This window comes from Anticarsia gemmatalis, chromosome 16, assembly GCF_050436995.1.
Source record: "Anticarsia gemmatalis isolate Benzon Research Colony breed Stoneville strain chromosome 16, ilAntGemm2 primary, whole genome shotgun sequence".
Lineage (NCBI taxonomy): Eukaryota > Metazoa > Arthropoda > Insecta > Lepidoptera > Erebidae > Anticarsia > Anticarsia gemmatalis.
In genome coordinates, this window is record NC_134760.1 from 4,962,598 (window position 1) to 4,980,173 (window position 17,576).

General features: G+C 35.7%; 1 protein-coding gene across 2 annotated transcripts in view; it reads right to left on the reverse strand.

The window, feature by feature from the left end:
• Positions 1 to 17,576, reverse strand: part of gus (splA/ryanodine receptor domain and SOCS box containing gustavus) — a 46,190-nt gene that overhangs the window by 27,770 nt on the left and 844 nt on the right. Inside the window, exon 2 of one of the 2 annotated variants that reach the window (XM_076124334.1) lies at positions 6,290 to 6,422. The exons of the other annotated variant lie outside the window; for it this stretch is intronic. Within the exon in view, the coding sequence (XP_075980449.1) occupies positions 6,290 to 6,422 (133 nt within the window). The remainder of the gene's footprint in view (positions 1 to 6,289; positions 6,423 to 17,576) is intronic. 2 annotated transcript variants of the gene reach the window in all.

Sequence of the window (17,576 nt, forward strand, 5' to 3'; positions counted from 1 at the left end):
AATTGGCAAAGTTGCGTTAAATAGGCGAAACTCTACGATCATAATATTTGGTTCACTGCCTGTGCGCTGAACAATCAAAGGTTATGCCAAGTAGTCCCTCTGATTCTTATAATGCACGTACAGGTAATCCAGTAGAATATTCCCTTTACTCGATAAACGTGAGATCTATGAATGATGTGAATCTTAGAACGCAATGTAAAGTGGCCAAGGAAGCGACAATAGCAAGTGCTCACAGTGCGTTACAATGACGGACTGGGTGGGCGTGCACAGAGTTGATTGAACTCTATTGTCAATCCTCAGGTACCGAGAGCAGAATGCCTTTGCCTTGTTCCCGAGACCATACAGCGCTCCCTATGAAAGGTACAAAACTTTTATGGAGGGTCGCACGACAATGCACTTTCGGAAACTGAATGGCGTCTAAAAACTAGACTGAAGAATGCAAATTTTAAAAGCATCGTTCCCCGCAGAAGAATTTGAAAGAGCTTTAAACTTCCTTGCGCTTTTTGAAAGTAAGACAATAAGTATTCAATGATTTCTTTGCCTTTAATGTAAGTCTGGTGAAACAAATGTTCAGTCAGTACAGTCGTTAAACACAAAATAGGGAAGATTCGATTCATTTCTTATTAATGGTGTGAAATATGAATATTTTACTGAGTTTAAAACAGTATCGAAGTTGGAGAGCGGCGTGTCGTATTGCCGGTGCACACGTGTTGTCGCAGTTAAATATAACCGGCAGTTCAACGCACGAGGGGCGCGACGCGTCCGGTTAACCTACAACTACTGCATTCACGGGTGTTATGGGGAAATAACTAAATTGGACACCAACGTTTATAGCAAAACGCATGATTGGTCAAAAGAGCTTGTAGACCAACAGAGCTGCATTCAATGACTGCGCGTGTTTGGTGAAAGTCATAAATTAAACGACTAATTTCCGTATTAAGTTGTTACTAGGCTGCTGAAATCCATCTCATGCTCTCAAATGTACACTATCTTCTAAAATGATTTAATTACTTTTCAGCACATAAGGGATATAGATGTGTAATATTAGGAAGTCATGACTGTGACGTCACAAAGGCACTTTAACTTTAAATAAGGAATCAAATGATATGATATTATTTATACAAATGATACATAAAGAACATCGCGTAATACTAGATAAATCAATATTATTGCATAATACAATTAAACAGCGACTTCCTTGAGATAAACAAAACGATTGAATCAATCATAAACACATTACAAATTCGATTCGATCATTTATAAAACATATTACTGGGCTATCAAAGCAACAAGTAATCGAAATATTCACTAATAGTGTTTGACTGACGGTTTATATTAACGTGAACCGAAGAACAAAGTTACTAAGGTCGTCCATGTTCCCGCATGCCTCGCAGGCAAGGTAAGAGAATGAAACAATGATCTCGTTACGTAACTTTTCTGCAACTACCCACCCATTAGCTACCACTCCTGTCATGTTATTGCGACGCTACTAAGTATTTATGTGTAATTGTGTCTAGTCGTTTAAGCGACTTAATCAACAACAATTTCCTTTTATGTTGACTGTTTCAATCATATTAAGTTATAGCGTTCTAACTTCATGCGACACCATGAACATAAGCGAGAACAAATGCATCGTCATAGTGGACATTGCGCAAAGTCTATCGCAACTAGTTTAAATGCTTCGGTTTACTTTGACTTAGGAGTAAATAGGAGGTTGTAACAATAAAGGAAGATAGCTTACGGAAGAGTATACGATTGACTATAATATTTTACAATAAAGAACAATGCACTTGAAAGTCAGGACTTAATTTTGATAACGAAATATAACAAAAGTAAAGTGGATATGATTGCTGTGACTTAAGGATAATCAAATTCCGCTAATTAAATACATTATTGGGCTTGAATTGCGACTGTTACCGAAATTCAACCTTGCAAGTTACAGTCCCAAATGTATTGTTAAAAAAATACATTAGCAGAAATTATATTGAAATATACTTGATTTGAGTATATCTTGATAAAATAACACACCTAGCATTAAGGTTAGAATATTACACTTTGTTTTTGCGGTCTCGAAGTCCCTTCCGCGATCCCAACAGAATTCTGAGAACAATTCTGTTTGACGTAGCTTTGTTTGGTTTCTTAAAAACTATTTAACGTTAGTCCTTGGAACTCCTTCGTAGCTTAAAATACCCTTAATTTCATAATTCCTAATAACAGGAGGATCAAATTGAGTTCCCTGATATGGTTTAAGATCACTGTACGAGCGTGTGTGGAATTAGGCTAAAATTAATTTCATTTTGATAAGTCACAGAGACGGTTGCGTGCAAGACGTGGCATGTGAATAACCGCAAATTACTTTTGAGCCTCGCTCGCTTCGAAAAATAGACAAAGAGGTTCACACGGCCTTGCCGGCGTGTGCCGCACTGTCAGAAGGCTGACGAACGCGGAAATGCCTAACGAACTGCCGCCTACCAACTTTACGAATTAAGTAGTATGTACGTACCTCAGAGAAGCTTCAAGTGGCTTGGACAGAACATTTGCTCGCCCTAAGTTCCTTGATTTTATCATGACTAATTGTTTAAATATAGATGTATGCCAAGGGACAATGTCAAATCACTCTTTGTTCTACAGTTTAATACTTGTTATTTGTATGCTCTGCAAATATATTAAGCGATAATTTGATAAGCGAATGACGGTCCAAACATTTATTTTGACTTTAATTTTCTTGAACAAAATACTACAAATTTAATAATAAATTAATATGTATGTTATCTGTATAACCTTCTTACACTTTTGACCATAGATATCCGGGGCTGTGACTCAATTTTAATACATACTTTTATAATATGGACCACAACAACTATTATTACGATTACAACGCAGCTTATAGACCAGCTCTACTAAAACCAACGATCTGTATCATGACCAAGAACTTAACAATTACCGCATCCTCGTTAGTATTACGCAGAATAATGTCCCGTATGTGAAAGTACATCATTAACATTTTTTTAACGTTTCATCATTTCGAACTTGCTCAGTTGTTTATTTAAAATAGCTCTACATGTAGATTTGTAAATTTAAACAAATTACTACAACACACATTCTCTGTTCATTATGCGATTCAATCTGATTTTTAGGTTCAGAATGTTTATAATCGAACAATAATTATTGAGACAGATAATAGAGTTTATCGCGAATGAAGATCCATATTTGGTAGCAAGACACTTTAATATCTTAGTACCCCTCACAGTGGGTTTCAAACAAGGGCAAGACAATTATCCATTTTGGAATGTATTATAGAAGTATCGAAAATCATTATGGTAGAGACGATAATCTCTTATCGCAATATGAGCTCAGTTTGTGTTGCGAGTCAGCAACTTAATTAGGTTCAACGACTTGGTCGTAGTTAACGTTAGCCTCTAAGTATTGATTGTGTGGCTGCCAGTCCTGACAATCGGCTCCTATTCTTAAATTGTATGTGTAACATGCATTAGAATGTTAAGGCGAGTATAACGAAAAAGTAACAACTTAATTCACGTTCGACTTTAGATAACTTAGCAAGTTAGTTATTGATAACAATATTTGAATAGGCAAAACAAATATAACGTAACTTAAATAATGATACCGTATTAAAGAAACATTTATTTGGAGACAAACGTAGATATAAGCGTTAAGTGTACATGGTGAGCGAGATACGCGATTGAGTGAAGCTACTACGTACTGGACGTTCACATTCACACAGACGCGTTTCGTCGAGTAGTTCTCTGGCACTGGCCACACATGTTTACATGCCCACACCGGTACACTGAACTCGGATAAATTGTTGGCGGTTCGTGGAAACGGGACAAGTGCGGACACCGCGCCGCCCGCTCCTTTTAGACGACTCTACTTTATTGTGTCCGTACTAAAACCACGCATACCGACGAAACCAGTTCATTGACTAAAGTGACGATTAATGCTAATTGTAGTCATACAAAAACAACACCAAATACCGTTTACCAGTTTCTCAGAGGCTTTGATAAACAACTTTTTAAAATATGAATAAATAACCTCTGTGTTCTTATTTTTCAAAGCAAACGGTTTAGTATAAAGGCATCAAGATTACTTACGTAATATTAAATTTTCCAAGCGATTACCCAGTCAAAAAGTAGATTATTTCAGTACAGCGGTTTTGTTGGTGGAGCGGGTACAAAGTTGCGTGCTACCCAGTCTTTACGAGACTATTCCATGGCAAATTACTAAAGATCAGCTAAGCTTGATAGACCGATATACATTTATCGATTGTAAACCTGTACATTAAAACAGTTTCACAAAATGTAACAACAAAGTACGTGAGCGTGAGTCCCTTTGAAATGTAGAAAACGATTGCCGAAGTAAAAAGTTTCAGAGGCACTACACCTCTGAAATAATTCAGTAGGAAAATAATTACTCGTAATTACAAAATAAGTATGTAGAGTATGAACGGTAATAAAACAGGAAACGATCCTGAAACATTTAATATTGTAAGAGAAAAGCAATAATGTCGTATGGCAGCTAGATCTATCAATAGAAGAGTCCCGGCTGTCAAGCAAATGCCATATTTTCGTGAGATTGCGAACGCGGGGTTCGGTCGAAACGCGACATGTCCTGTGGGAGTCGAGATAGATTGCCATTGTAAAGCGTTGTTCCAAGGAGACAGGTTAAAGCCTTGTGTATTTGTCTTCAAAATGTAAGCTACGTCGTTACATATACAAGAGGATTATGAATCAGATGACCTATCCGATGGTGACGGATGATTCAAAACTATGGTGGTTTACTCCAAATACTAAATAAAACTCATCTTTTGAAATAAACATTAAGGATTGTGAGATCCAAGTATCTCTTTAAGTGCTCTTCAAATATTTCTCAAAGGTGTGCAGTCTGCGATCCCGCACTCAGGTTATAATTTTGTGAAGTATTCTTAATCCCTCAAATTCCGAGAAGAGGCTATCGCAAGCGTCAAAGATGGGACACTAATGGACCAGTAGACCAGTATTACTAGTATTATTGATATCCCTGAATAATAAGAGTAGGTACCCTATATTTTGGCGGAACATCGGTGTGTATAAAATGTCCATATGTGAACTAGGCTCGGCTGTCTACAGTATCATAACATTTTGCCACCAACAGCGAAGTCTCCGATTTCGTTGTGAGCCCGTGAACGGTGAACGACGCGGGTGGTACACTCTGCTGAATATAAACGTTCCATAAATGTTGTGTCTCTACTAGAACACATACCGATATGAATACTGAAGATAATGCATTATACACATTGGATAGGTTTTTTTATTGGGAGTGAATAATAAAATAAAAGTATTAAATGGTTTCATTTGTTGTAATACTATAAAACGCTTCAGCGCGTGTTTCCCTTGCGTGTTTTGGCTTCACAAGTTGTATTATCGTTCCATGTTAAGTTTAATCGCAATACTGATAGCCTTTAAATAGGTACGTAGTTAGTTTTGCTTTAATGTGAATCTAGCATTGTTTGTGATGACATCAGACATTATGTTATTGTTATTATATTGATCAATCAACAGTATGTGTTTGTCAATGATGTAATGTAAATTATCGGTATATCAACACTCTCTTCGGTCGAATGCCTTGCATGGCAAAATATTTAAGTAAGAAATGCCGGTGTACATAATATGAGGGATATGTGTATCGGATGTATGTGTGTATACGTAGTGAATATATCAATCGCAGCTATACAACGTAGCACATCTGCTGTTATTACATAAACTACATAGATGATTATAAAAGCAATCTTAGAGATATGTAACACTTGAACAACGCAAGGTAACTTAACATCGACGTCATTTCATATTGTTTGCAAAACGGTAATTATTATTGGCTATTGGAACGTTAAGATTCAATGGCTCCTTTGTAATCATAAATACAAATACATATTAATTATGTATTGAAATACAAACGCAGAATTAACAATACTTAATTAGATACCATAATTATCAAAGTCGACTTTAAATACTACATTGACGCTTGGTGTTACCCAATACTTATTTATTATATAAAACGAATCACAGGGAGCTTCTTAATAATCATATTTGAGATGGAATCGTAATTAAGATTCCTTTATTAACATTTGACGTAAATACACGGAACTAATAATTGAGGATGGTATATAAAGCTAATTTAACCTATCTTGTTTTTGTATTACGTTCAGTCGAGCGGTGAGTGATAAAATTATAATGACTTGACATAACTTTAAATGGATTGAGTAATATACATAATGGTAATAAAATGATAATGTTACCTAGTTAGGTCAAGAGCTGCTGGCATTCCACCCGGCACGAACCACCAGGTCGGCAGCGTCGTGCACATCCGCTGAGGAGGGCGGGCCTCACGCGACCATGCACCGGACTTGCCCACACACCGCTCACAGTCCACTACGAACCACCAGTTTCACATTCACCACACACAGTAAAAACTAAACGCGTCAATGTCAACGCAGTGTCATGGTTCAGCGCGCCTTAATTGACCTGAATACAGATAACGGTGACGCAAAACCGTTTGCCAAGTTAGGATTACGCCTGCCACAGCCTCGATGATCTTACAGTTTTCCGGATAGTGAAATAGAGGAAAAAATTAATTGTACCCTCCGAGCGCAATCAATCAATCGAGGAAATAAGCAATGAAGGAAACGTGACGACTGCGTTGCAACAACTGGTACTGAGAGAAAATGTAGCTGCGCTACTAGAGCACGATAATACAAATATTAAAGCTATGAAAGGGCAGAATCGAGAGCGACCGGATTTTTCAAACTTTAGGGGAGTCAATAATTAGAGGGAGCGATTGGCTGAGTGATGTGAATAAGGGTTGTTATAGCTGCAACGTGAGGGTCGATAAACTTTTTGTTTAGGATGGAAAAAAAAGTTGAAATAGAATTAAATACCAATCGATCGAAGCGTGGTTAGTATACAAATGCGAGTGTTCGACTGGTCTTATATTAGACATGAAAGAAAGTGAACATCGATTGTTTATATCGCGGAAGACGACGGCAACGTAGTGCGATCGCGTGGCTGCGCGAGGCGGTCGGTTTGTGTGTCGCTCGGTGTCGAACTGACGTCTGACACCGCTCGGCTCCGGCTCCGCGTGGAGACTACAGTGTGCCGCCGCTCTGCTCGCGCCCGCCCCCGCGCCCTCCCAAATGTTCCCAGCTTTAGCCGCCCTCTGCTAGGAGAGTTCACCCCAAAACTGACGACCGTTTCTTCTTACTATGAAGAGAATAGGGACTCACTAAACAACATAGTTTGCAGATTTACTCTTTTTAGAAGTCTGTACAACATTGTAAGAATTTAAGGTGAAATAAAAATTTCCAACCCGCAAACAGCTAGCGTGGCGGAACATAACTACTCCCAATTTTGCGGAAAACGCGTCCCAGACTCGTATTAGACAAAACTGGGTTGAAAGATTTTACTCAGAGATGATGTGTTTTTTTTTTTACTTATAAGGTTCTAAAACAGCTCATACTATATTATACATTGTATAAGAGGTAGTATGATGTCCATATCATCACAGTAGATCATCAACACTTACGTAGTCGAGCATGTTTCATTTACTGAATAGTATAGGCCTGTATTTTGTTATATGGTATTGTTTTTTAAGACGATGAACAGTATTATCAAGTAAGTTACATCGGCTATTTTAGAAGTATTGATTCGAATTACTACAGACATTACTCGTTCTTTCATGCCCTGATTAATAAAAGGAAGTTTAGAAAACACGGATTTAGTAAACGGATTCCCATTTAGCACCCTCAGCACGTTCTGACGACATTGGCTATAAACCATTCTGATATCGGACGTCGCTTAGCTGAGGCGTTCGCTTCACAGAAATAATAGCTCACGACCGACAAAGGGGAAACCCATATAACGCCTTTATGGGAGCTATGTGTATTTCTAGGATTTCGCGAATAAAAAGAAATAGCGAAAAAATGGTCGGGGAAAATATTCCCAATAAACTTGTGTTAAGAACTTAAAATAATTAAAAGTTCATAATGCGCTGCGTAGAGTTCTGAGTTTGGATAAATATATGGTGTTATCAAAGACCATGTACTTTATATTTATAAAGAACGAATAAATTTGGACAAAGGGTTTTCGAAAAAATAATTATGCAGGTTAAAAGGCTGCTAGTTATCAACCAAGTCATATAATATAATGTGAAGTCAATATGAAAAGTTATTGTCAGACCAATTCATCAAGAACAGTTGTAGAACGATATTGCGTGATGCAAAATAAATAGGGCGCTTAAAATAGACATCATTAGAATACTGCTTAGGTATTATATTAAGGTACATTATGAACACGCACATAAGTTAGACAAGTCGATACAGAAACGATTTGTCAAAATCACTATAGTTCGGTGGAAACTAATTGAATCAATCTATCAAAATAATTGACAAGAGTCAACGGCTGAATATCTGCGTATCACTAACCTAAAAAGACTAACTTCGAAAACAGAATACGTCCTGGCATGCAGTGTTTGACGAAATCATTGATTGACAAAATACCAATTTGAGTAAAGAGGTAAACAAATACAACATTTTAGTTACAAAAGTTTCGTAACATCATTTTTTTATTTCCATAAAAGAGTTAAGATAACTTAAAAGTGAGTTTCGCAAGAACTTGTCCTTGTGTACTGCTAGAAAATTTCTAAGAAGTCGTCCTTGACTGTAAAACCGCAAAAAATCAATAAGGTGAAGATTGAGATAAAATCCTATAAATTTACAATGCTTCATTAAAGAAACAGGTAGATATTATGACTATTTAATCAAAGGTTAACCTGTGGATACTAAAGTGTTTGTAAATAAGCATTAACATGTACTTTCAATAAATTGTGTCGTTGTTATAAATATGATAATGTGAATTGATTTTGGATTGGGCCTTAACGTTAAACTAGCACGCTTCTGATAATGATTTATGATAATTACTGTGACATAAAATTGTTTATTAATAGGAAAAAACACTATCGCCAACTATCGCAGCAAAACAGTCTGGGACAGTAAGTTTACTGAAAAGGTAAACTAAACCTACAATATCATTTAATTTGATAGTTTTAGAGATTGATAAAATCAAGTTAAAGGTCTGTTATTATGTAAATTGTAATTTGTAATCGTTCACGCCCGTTGCAATCGTAATCAGTGCTAATTAAATATTATTTATTAGCTACTGGGAACCGCCCTGAGTAAGTCAAGGATGGTAATGATAAGATGCTAAACTTATCGTGCATCACGTTAAACATTGTCTGAGGGAATAATCACACCGAAGTATCATGGGAAACAAATTAATGGATTGCGATCGAGATACCGTTCTTTTTTACTCATTCCAGTTTGTATGGATTTATTGGTTTTAAATGGCTTTATTGTACTCAAAGATGGAAAAGCTTTAAATAAAGCTACTGATGGCCCGATAAAATGTATTTATTTTACTTTCAAAATTTAAATTATGCAGGTTGTATGGTAAGTAACAACGTATTCAAAGAGAACCCTCGACGTATTGTGAAAATACATATTATGTCATGTCAATACATGAACTTTAAGGGACCCTACCCCTTCAGGAGTATTACGCATCAAGGTACAACCCGTTAATATATGTATAGTGGTTCATTAGATGTTGGCATATTTGGCACAACTCCTGAATGTTGTTAACGATCGAGGCTGTGCACAACTTCAAGATGTACCATATACGATACGTGGTTATGTCTATAAAGTGCTGCTACATTAACATAATATATTAAGATGTCGATACGCTGTTCTAGGCCACTCCTCGTGTCTTAGGGATTCTACTATATTCGAAATTTACATTAGTTATTTTTAACGACTGTAAGTTTTGCGCACTGGTGGCAAACTACACTAAGTATTCTTTCTTGATCCTTAAATTTAGTGACCTAGCCGTAGTGCACTATATCAAATTGTTGATGTTCCTACGAATAATAATTATATTCCATCTTCCATTTAATAAAATTTCTGGTTTTTTGACAAACCAAAACCAAATGGTGCTACAATTTTAGTAACTTAACACTGACTATGCGACTACGTGATAATAATATACTTAGTCGACAAGTTTTGTATGAAAATGACGACCTAGTGATAGTCGTATCGTGAGGAAAGTACACGCCCAGTACTTTTGTTGTAGTTGGTAATCGTTCTGTGAAACGATTAAGATACTATAGTTCTAGACAATGGTCGAATAATTTGTCGCTAGTACTAGTATTATTATTATAGAACCAACTAAAGTAGAGCGGTATTGTGTGCACCTTTCCTTCTGTAATTACAATCTGAAATAACTTTTTCGTAATTTTAACTATGTAATTTTTTTTCCGATAGAAGATTATATAGTACATTTTCGTAACAAATATAATAATTTTACCACAAAGAAAATAATTGTGGACGAGCAGCAAAATTTAAATTCACGTAATGTTGAAATTGCATTTACTTTTGCACTTTACGTGTGCGTTTACCTGCAGTGCCTTACAAAATGATTCATGCAGGCGTTTTCCTCGACCGTTTAAAACTTTAAGGTGAAACGAGCTTGAGCAGTCCAAGACTAAAATATCTAGATGTCGACATTGATATGAATGTATTGTCCTATAATATATATATAAAAATAAAGTTATTTTTAGCCTGGTTGACAATGTAACATATTTCGAGTTTATTTATTTTACAAATACTTGAATGAAGACGCTTTAATAAGCAGATATAAACGTTCCTTGATGTTTACATATTGCATCTCCTTTACATAACCGACAGAAGCCAACGCCTGGCCACAATATTGCGGTTGTTCTATGCTTGCCAACATAATATAAACATATTGTGACCTGTTGGCTCTACAGTTGGCCAAACATGTAGAGTAGGCATTTAGCGGCATGAGTTAGAAAAAAACAAACATTCATTTAATTTAGACATAGCGTGGGTTTAGCCGCAAAGCTATAAAGTGCGTTTTTAGGTTGCAAAACTTGTTAGAATTAATACAAGGGAAACTCGCTGATGTCATGGATTTTATAGTTAAATACTTATGTATTTGTACTGGATGATAAGACAGATGTGTGTTGAGATTATAATATTATTAATCAAATACGATAAAATATTCATTTATCGGTCACGGTATCGGCGACAGATTAATACCTTTTGATAACCGTCTTCCAGAAGAATTTTATAATGTTTAGTCTGGCTTACTGTAAGACAAGGAAATCATGTTTTATCTCTTAATTACTTGTGTGAATATGTAGACAATAAGAGATAATACCTTTTTCTTTTTTTTATCAACATATCCATAGTACGCACGAAAGATATTTTTCCCTTCATACAGAGTTTATGTGGTGTGTTTCTAACACAACAATATAATAATATTACATAAACCGTTTTGCATACAAATAAGGCGATTATATGAAATTCAGAGCGACCTCAATCTGATTTTATAATGCGCATACACTTGGGGACATCAACGAAATGTAGAAAGCGTTGCTTTCACGTAAACTCGGTGGGTAGCAGCGGATACGATTTGACATATGGTATAACCGCGTTGTTGACCTTTCGCACGATGTGAACGTTGATGAAATACACAATGCAGTTGACACAAGGTGAAATTTTGTACGAAGTGAACGGCTCGGCTAAAGTAAGGATGCCTGGTGAGGACACGTTGACCCGCCGAAAACCTTGATTGTTCGTTCGTTCCCTCTGCACTGTTGCCCAATTCCACTGCTAATGACTGCTTAATCACAACTATAACCTTAGATCAAAATTTACATGGCAATGGCAACAAAAAATTTTCTGAAACGGTTATATGTTCACGGATTGTTAGATAGTTGCTGCCATTAAATTATCACTAGCGGCGCCTGACGACTCATAACGAAACCAATTTAATTAAATTTTATGTGAGACATTTAATAAAGTGATTTCATGTAAAAAATATTTTATTTTTACTGAGAATTCAACAGAAAAATAAAAGTAGCACGTGAAAATATAGAGATCATAAATCACGTAGGTAGCTTCACAACCTCGACTGTTATTTAGCCTTCAAGTCTCCTTACCGTTTGAGTGTCGCGAGGTAGCATTGCGAAAGTTGACAACACCGTACGTGAGCAGATTGTAGAGGATTCACATTCTTGTTTTGTCGCATTCGCTTTGCATTTCAGTTTCCATTCTAACGAGAAATTGCTACGCTTAATGTTAAATTGGGGATTTAATTAAACAACGACATAAAAGTTTTTAGTGGCACTCAATCGGAGTTAGAGTGTCTTATTAGCCATTATAGAAGCCTGTAACGATAGTTGGACGGGACATAAAAGTATATTGAATATAAAGACACCGTAAGCTGCAGTGATGAAGCCAATAGGAGTTTATACGATATCATAAGGAGCAGTCGTGTGCAGATAATAATTAAGTAAGTAACGTCCAGAGCCAGACTGTTGGCTTGGCGTTGTTAATGGGTTCGGCAGTAACAATGCGATATTACGACCCACTCAGGGTTCCTACACAAACACAAATTATATCCATACACGTCAAACAAATGGGCGCTAGAACAACAAGGTTGCGGCAAGTAGATGGCGTAACAGAGAACAAGAATACGTACTCACGATGCTATGCATAAAAGACGCCGTGGAAACTTCTTGAGCGAAGATACAAAATACAATCTAAGTAGGTTTTAGGCGTCCCAAGATTAAGTTTGATTTAATTTAGTAAAATACCGGTATTTTGGGTGTCGACAGCAGAGTTAGATGTAGTAAGATATGAGGATAGTCCGGTACTTTTGCGACTCTAGAAAGACGAACGAAGAAATCAAATCTATGGGTAGCCCAGAATGAGTCGAAATGGGCAAACTCTACAAAAACAAACAATAATACGTGGATGATATACAAACTGACCAGATATTTGTGATTAGCAAGGTAAAAAAAACCAGTCTCATCCCATCTAACCTTGCAGTTTTTTATCGTTAATCATTGATAGTCACTTTCAAATTGAAACGGCGTGTAATTAATTAGAGAATGGAAATGGAAAGTGTTATTGTATTTTTTATTGCAGGAAATAAGTGCTTTAGTACGACCTTAGTGTCAAATAATTATTAAGCCCAGGTCGGGTTCGGTGGCACTATTAATCTTCGTCTAAGCAACGTGATAGGCCCAATGCCTGTAGGAATCGTGTTGCGGAATCTTATTAAATATCTACACCTCAGTGGAGTTATTGTTCACCACTCATTGTTATAATTAGTCATTAATAATCTGTCTTGTCAGCGTTGGCTGTGTGATTAATAAACCAAGATATTAAACACCAGCTGGTCGCACTGACTAACAATACGTTTTCTTAATAATCGTAGATACCTTAGATAAATTGATACTAGTTCGATATTGTATGGAGACTGTTAAAATTTCAATTACTTGTTAAAGTGTTAAGTGGGACTAGTTCAGGCAGCATATTTGGAGTGTTTCTATGCTCTGTCTGCATCAAGTAGCTCTATTTATTCGACGTCTAATAAACAACCACGATCCAGATGTTAATAATGCACACCTTTCATTAAACCTTCACGAAATACAGGCGTCATGTATAATGTTAAGTTTCACATTTAAATATCATAAAACATGTTAATATTACAAGCAATCACATAATATTAATAGATAGGTTGCAATAAAACTTAGTAGAAACAAATCAGGTTGTAAATCTAACTGACCAAACGTCTAATTAACACATATGTAATTATATACCTGATGTTGGATTCCTCGCATTAATGACTATAATACTTGATCAATTTGTCTTTAATTTATGTTTATTTTGCCTACTTAAATGTCAAGTGGCTTTATATATTTATATGTAGTAGGAACATAATATCTCGTTCGCAATCTTCCGTGTTCAAATAGTCTTAAAGTAATAACAGGTAACGTCTTTACCATAAAACATAGAACCGTCTCTACAGTATATAATAAAGTTAATGATCGTAATGTACCTACACAGTATAAATAGAAGTAGTCGTCATCACCTAGTGTCACTATCCGTTTAGGTACGCAATTATTTCGGTTGACGATTGCTCGGGTGGTTATTTCAGGCCCTAGGTGAATGGCCTAGACACTCAAGGCTCAGAACAGCTCCGACCAGCTGAGTGGTGAACCGTCGATCAGTTCAAGGGCATCGGGTGAATGCCACTAGTCAGGTTTTTTACCATCGAAACCCGCTTACGTGACGACTGGTCTTATCGAAGCCGGATGAACATTGAGCGTTGCTAATAACTAACAACTTCAAAGCAGCCTCACGACCACAAGATTCAGAAAATTCACAATCATGTGCTATTATCGTATGTACACGCACGCCGAAATACAGAAATAACAACCGATAAGTGCATACGATAAATAAATGAACCGACCGAGCTCGTAAAAATGTAATCCAGAAATTCACGCAACCGTATGAGCAATTTCAAATCTCGTTTATCTGTTCCGTTGTTTGGGGAGACGGACCTTTACTTAATTTAAATAACGTATGAGAGTGCGCTCGGAGCGATGTGCTGCGATAACGAGTAACAGCCTCCTAAACACAAAACACTTTTAAAGCCATACTTTTACACCATGGACATTTCTCTCGTGATCCTTGAGAAAAATAAAATAAAGAAATTCTCGGTAAAAGATAACAAGTTACACCTGCGGGGAGCCCGTATAACTAGCTATAACTAGGTAAGAGCGTAAAACCTTTGTTCTTTCTCGTCCGTGGCCCGACTCTACGAAAAATTATCTTTTTACTTTTTTGCTGAGTCGCTCCCGGAGCGGACCGCCCGAGCAGGTAGACTGCTGAATATAATGAACGTTTATTCTATACGTACACATTTAGGTAACTTTTGAAGGGCGGCGTTATGCGTAACTTAACCATCTATATCCTGCTTCGAAGGTGCGGTTGACCAGCGGGCAGAGAATCAATTTCAAATTATAACCAATGGAATAGCTTTACGTTAGGTTCCAGATATCAATATAGATAAGTCTACACATCTAGAGGAGCAATAGATTTACTGAAGCTATTTTAATACCACGTAATTAAAAGACTCAAAGCTCTCCTTGATTGGATTTTATTTGCATATTATTGGAATTGGGAACTATCTTACTATAGAGGTTCAAGAAATGGGAAAGATTTTTTCATTAGTACCCAGAGAGTTACTTTAATATTGCCTAAGTCGTGTACATACATACGTTTTGAATCAATATGTTATGGAAAATTACCAGGAAACTAGTCATGAACTCATGACCAGCTGCGAAATATCAAGACACAAAAAATAAAATTGGTAATAATGACCTACTACGATCTAAACATGATACTAGGCTACGAGCAAACAGCATAAAACATTTGTACATATACAAATATATTGGTAATTGGCGGTATGTATCATTATTTGAGTAGGAATACGAGGCGTTGAAAGACAAGATGGGTCGATGACATAGTGGAGTTTGTACGAAAAATACGACTGAACCTATCTGCCAGAGAGAACAGGGATGACCAGAGTAAATAGGGGTTTATGCCCTGTAATGGTTGACAGAATAATGAGAATGATGATAACTATTTGAACACTGGCTATATTTTTAAACAGGTGATGAATGACAAAGCAGAATATAGGGAGAAAAGATTATTTCTCAAAGTAAACAATATATGGATATAAAATTCAAAGATACTATAATCGTAACTAATGTTAAGACCGCCAGTATTTGTCTGTATAAAAAATAACTACGATTACATTTTATTTTATTACAGTATATAGGCATTGAATGAATTAACATATAATATCATAATTAACGACGTAACGACTTTACTGATAATGATACAATCATTCCTTTGTTACGTACAAACACTGTATTGTAAAAAACAAACTGAAGTTGTAAGGAAAACTGCAGTAAACATTTTGCAATATTTTACTGTTCATGGCGTTAAATTTCCGCCTTATGCTATGGTTTGTTCTTAGAATGATTGGTAGCAAATGAAAGATCCTTTTTTCCTGTACAGCTCGAGAAAATAGCGAATTTATTTCAATAGCAATTATGTCTTTGTAGAGTAATTTGCATATCACATCTACAACCTTCTTAGCTATTGAAAATTAAAGGTTTTAGGGAATGTTACTTTATTATCACAATCATCATTTGCAGCCCAATTCTACTCACTGCTGAGCATGTGCCTCTAGTTCACCCCTGATTCTGTACCAATCTCATTTCTTTCAGAAAGTTACTTGTATGTTAGTCATTACTGTATTGGTATAGATGATATTAAAATGCTAAGTAGGTCTTAAGCTTGACGTCATATTGATATTTCAATGTTATATTATGTTGCCCTTACTGAATCAATTTGATAGTGTTTTGACAAATCAATGACCCCGGCCATGACTTAATTGTATTTAAGTAATGCTTTGTTTACATTTATATGTGCAATGAATAAAAAAGACAAAAAGTACATTGTTTCAGTCACCTATGATAATATGAATTGCAATGTGAATAAAAGGTGAAGTTTTGTAACAAAACATTCTACAACTGTCCTACATATTAAGTAAATGGTCTTTTAGGCTAAGTTTTATTCACCTATGACAACAATGTGACTCTCAGGGAAAACAAAAGGTGAATTTTAGACAAGAGCCATCAAATAATAGTCTTACAAGTTACATAAAAGAGAAAACTTATTCTTATTACTTACCATTCTCCATTATATCTTGCGGAGATAACCTTTGTCCCTACTTCTATTTATCATCAAAATTTTACCTGCAACAACACAACTTATATTTTAAGTGCACACTTTAAACATAAAACAAAATTAAATAAGTTGTCTCAGCTGTTCAGTTACAAAACTTTACATCTATTTAAAACTTAGCAGACTAAAAAGATATTTGTTTTTGGAATAAACTTTTTTTATAAATAGGAAAAAAAAGAAAAAAGCCATAAATAATATGTTTTATTTTAATGTTACTTACTTTGCTATTTTAAAAAGTATTGATATTGTAGCCAGTTATTTTACACAGTTAATTAATAATGTAAATAAAATGTACACTTGTACTGTACCAGTGCAGTTTCCTGTACCATATCTAAATTCATAGTCACAGAGCTCATGAGTCAATAAATAATAAAATTATACTCATGTATTTAGACATAAAAACATGACTCAGTTTTGTCAGAGGGTATTTACCTGGTGCAGACTGAGATCACTAAAATTAACATCATTTGTTTTCCTGCTATATTTAGGTAGGCTTATTCATATTAAAATATTGATGCCAAAGGATTTTTCTTTGAAAACTATAAAATTTCTCTAAAAGGTATTGACTAATGCAGAGTGGAAATTTTGTGGCAACATGTAAGTCTTAACAATTTTAGACTACAGCTCCTTGTGCATAATATGTGTTATAAACATAATCTTTTTTTTTGTTCAAACAGATGAAAGTATGAAACAATTCCCCATGTTACATTTTTAGTTAGCATAATAACTAAAAGAGGTAGTTGTTGCTTTGTGTCATTACTTAAGAACAAAGAACCAACAGATTAGCAGACACATTAATTTATTCATTTAAATAACAACTTTCATCAAGTACCTACCTACAAAA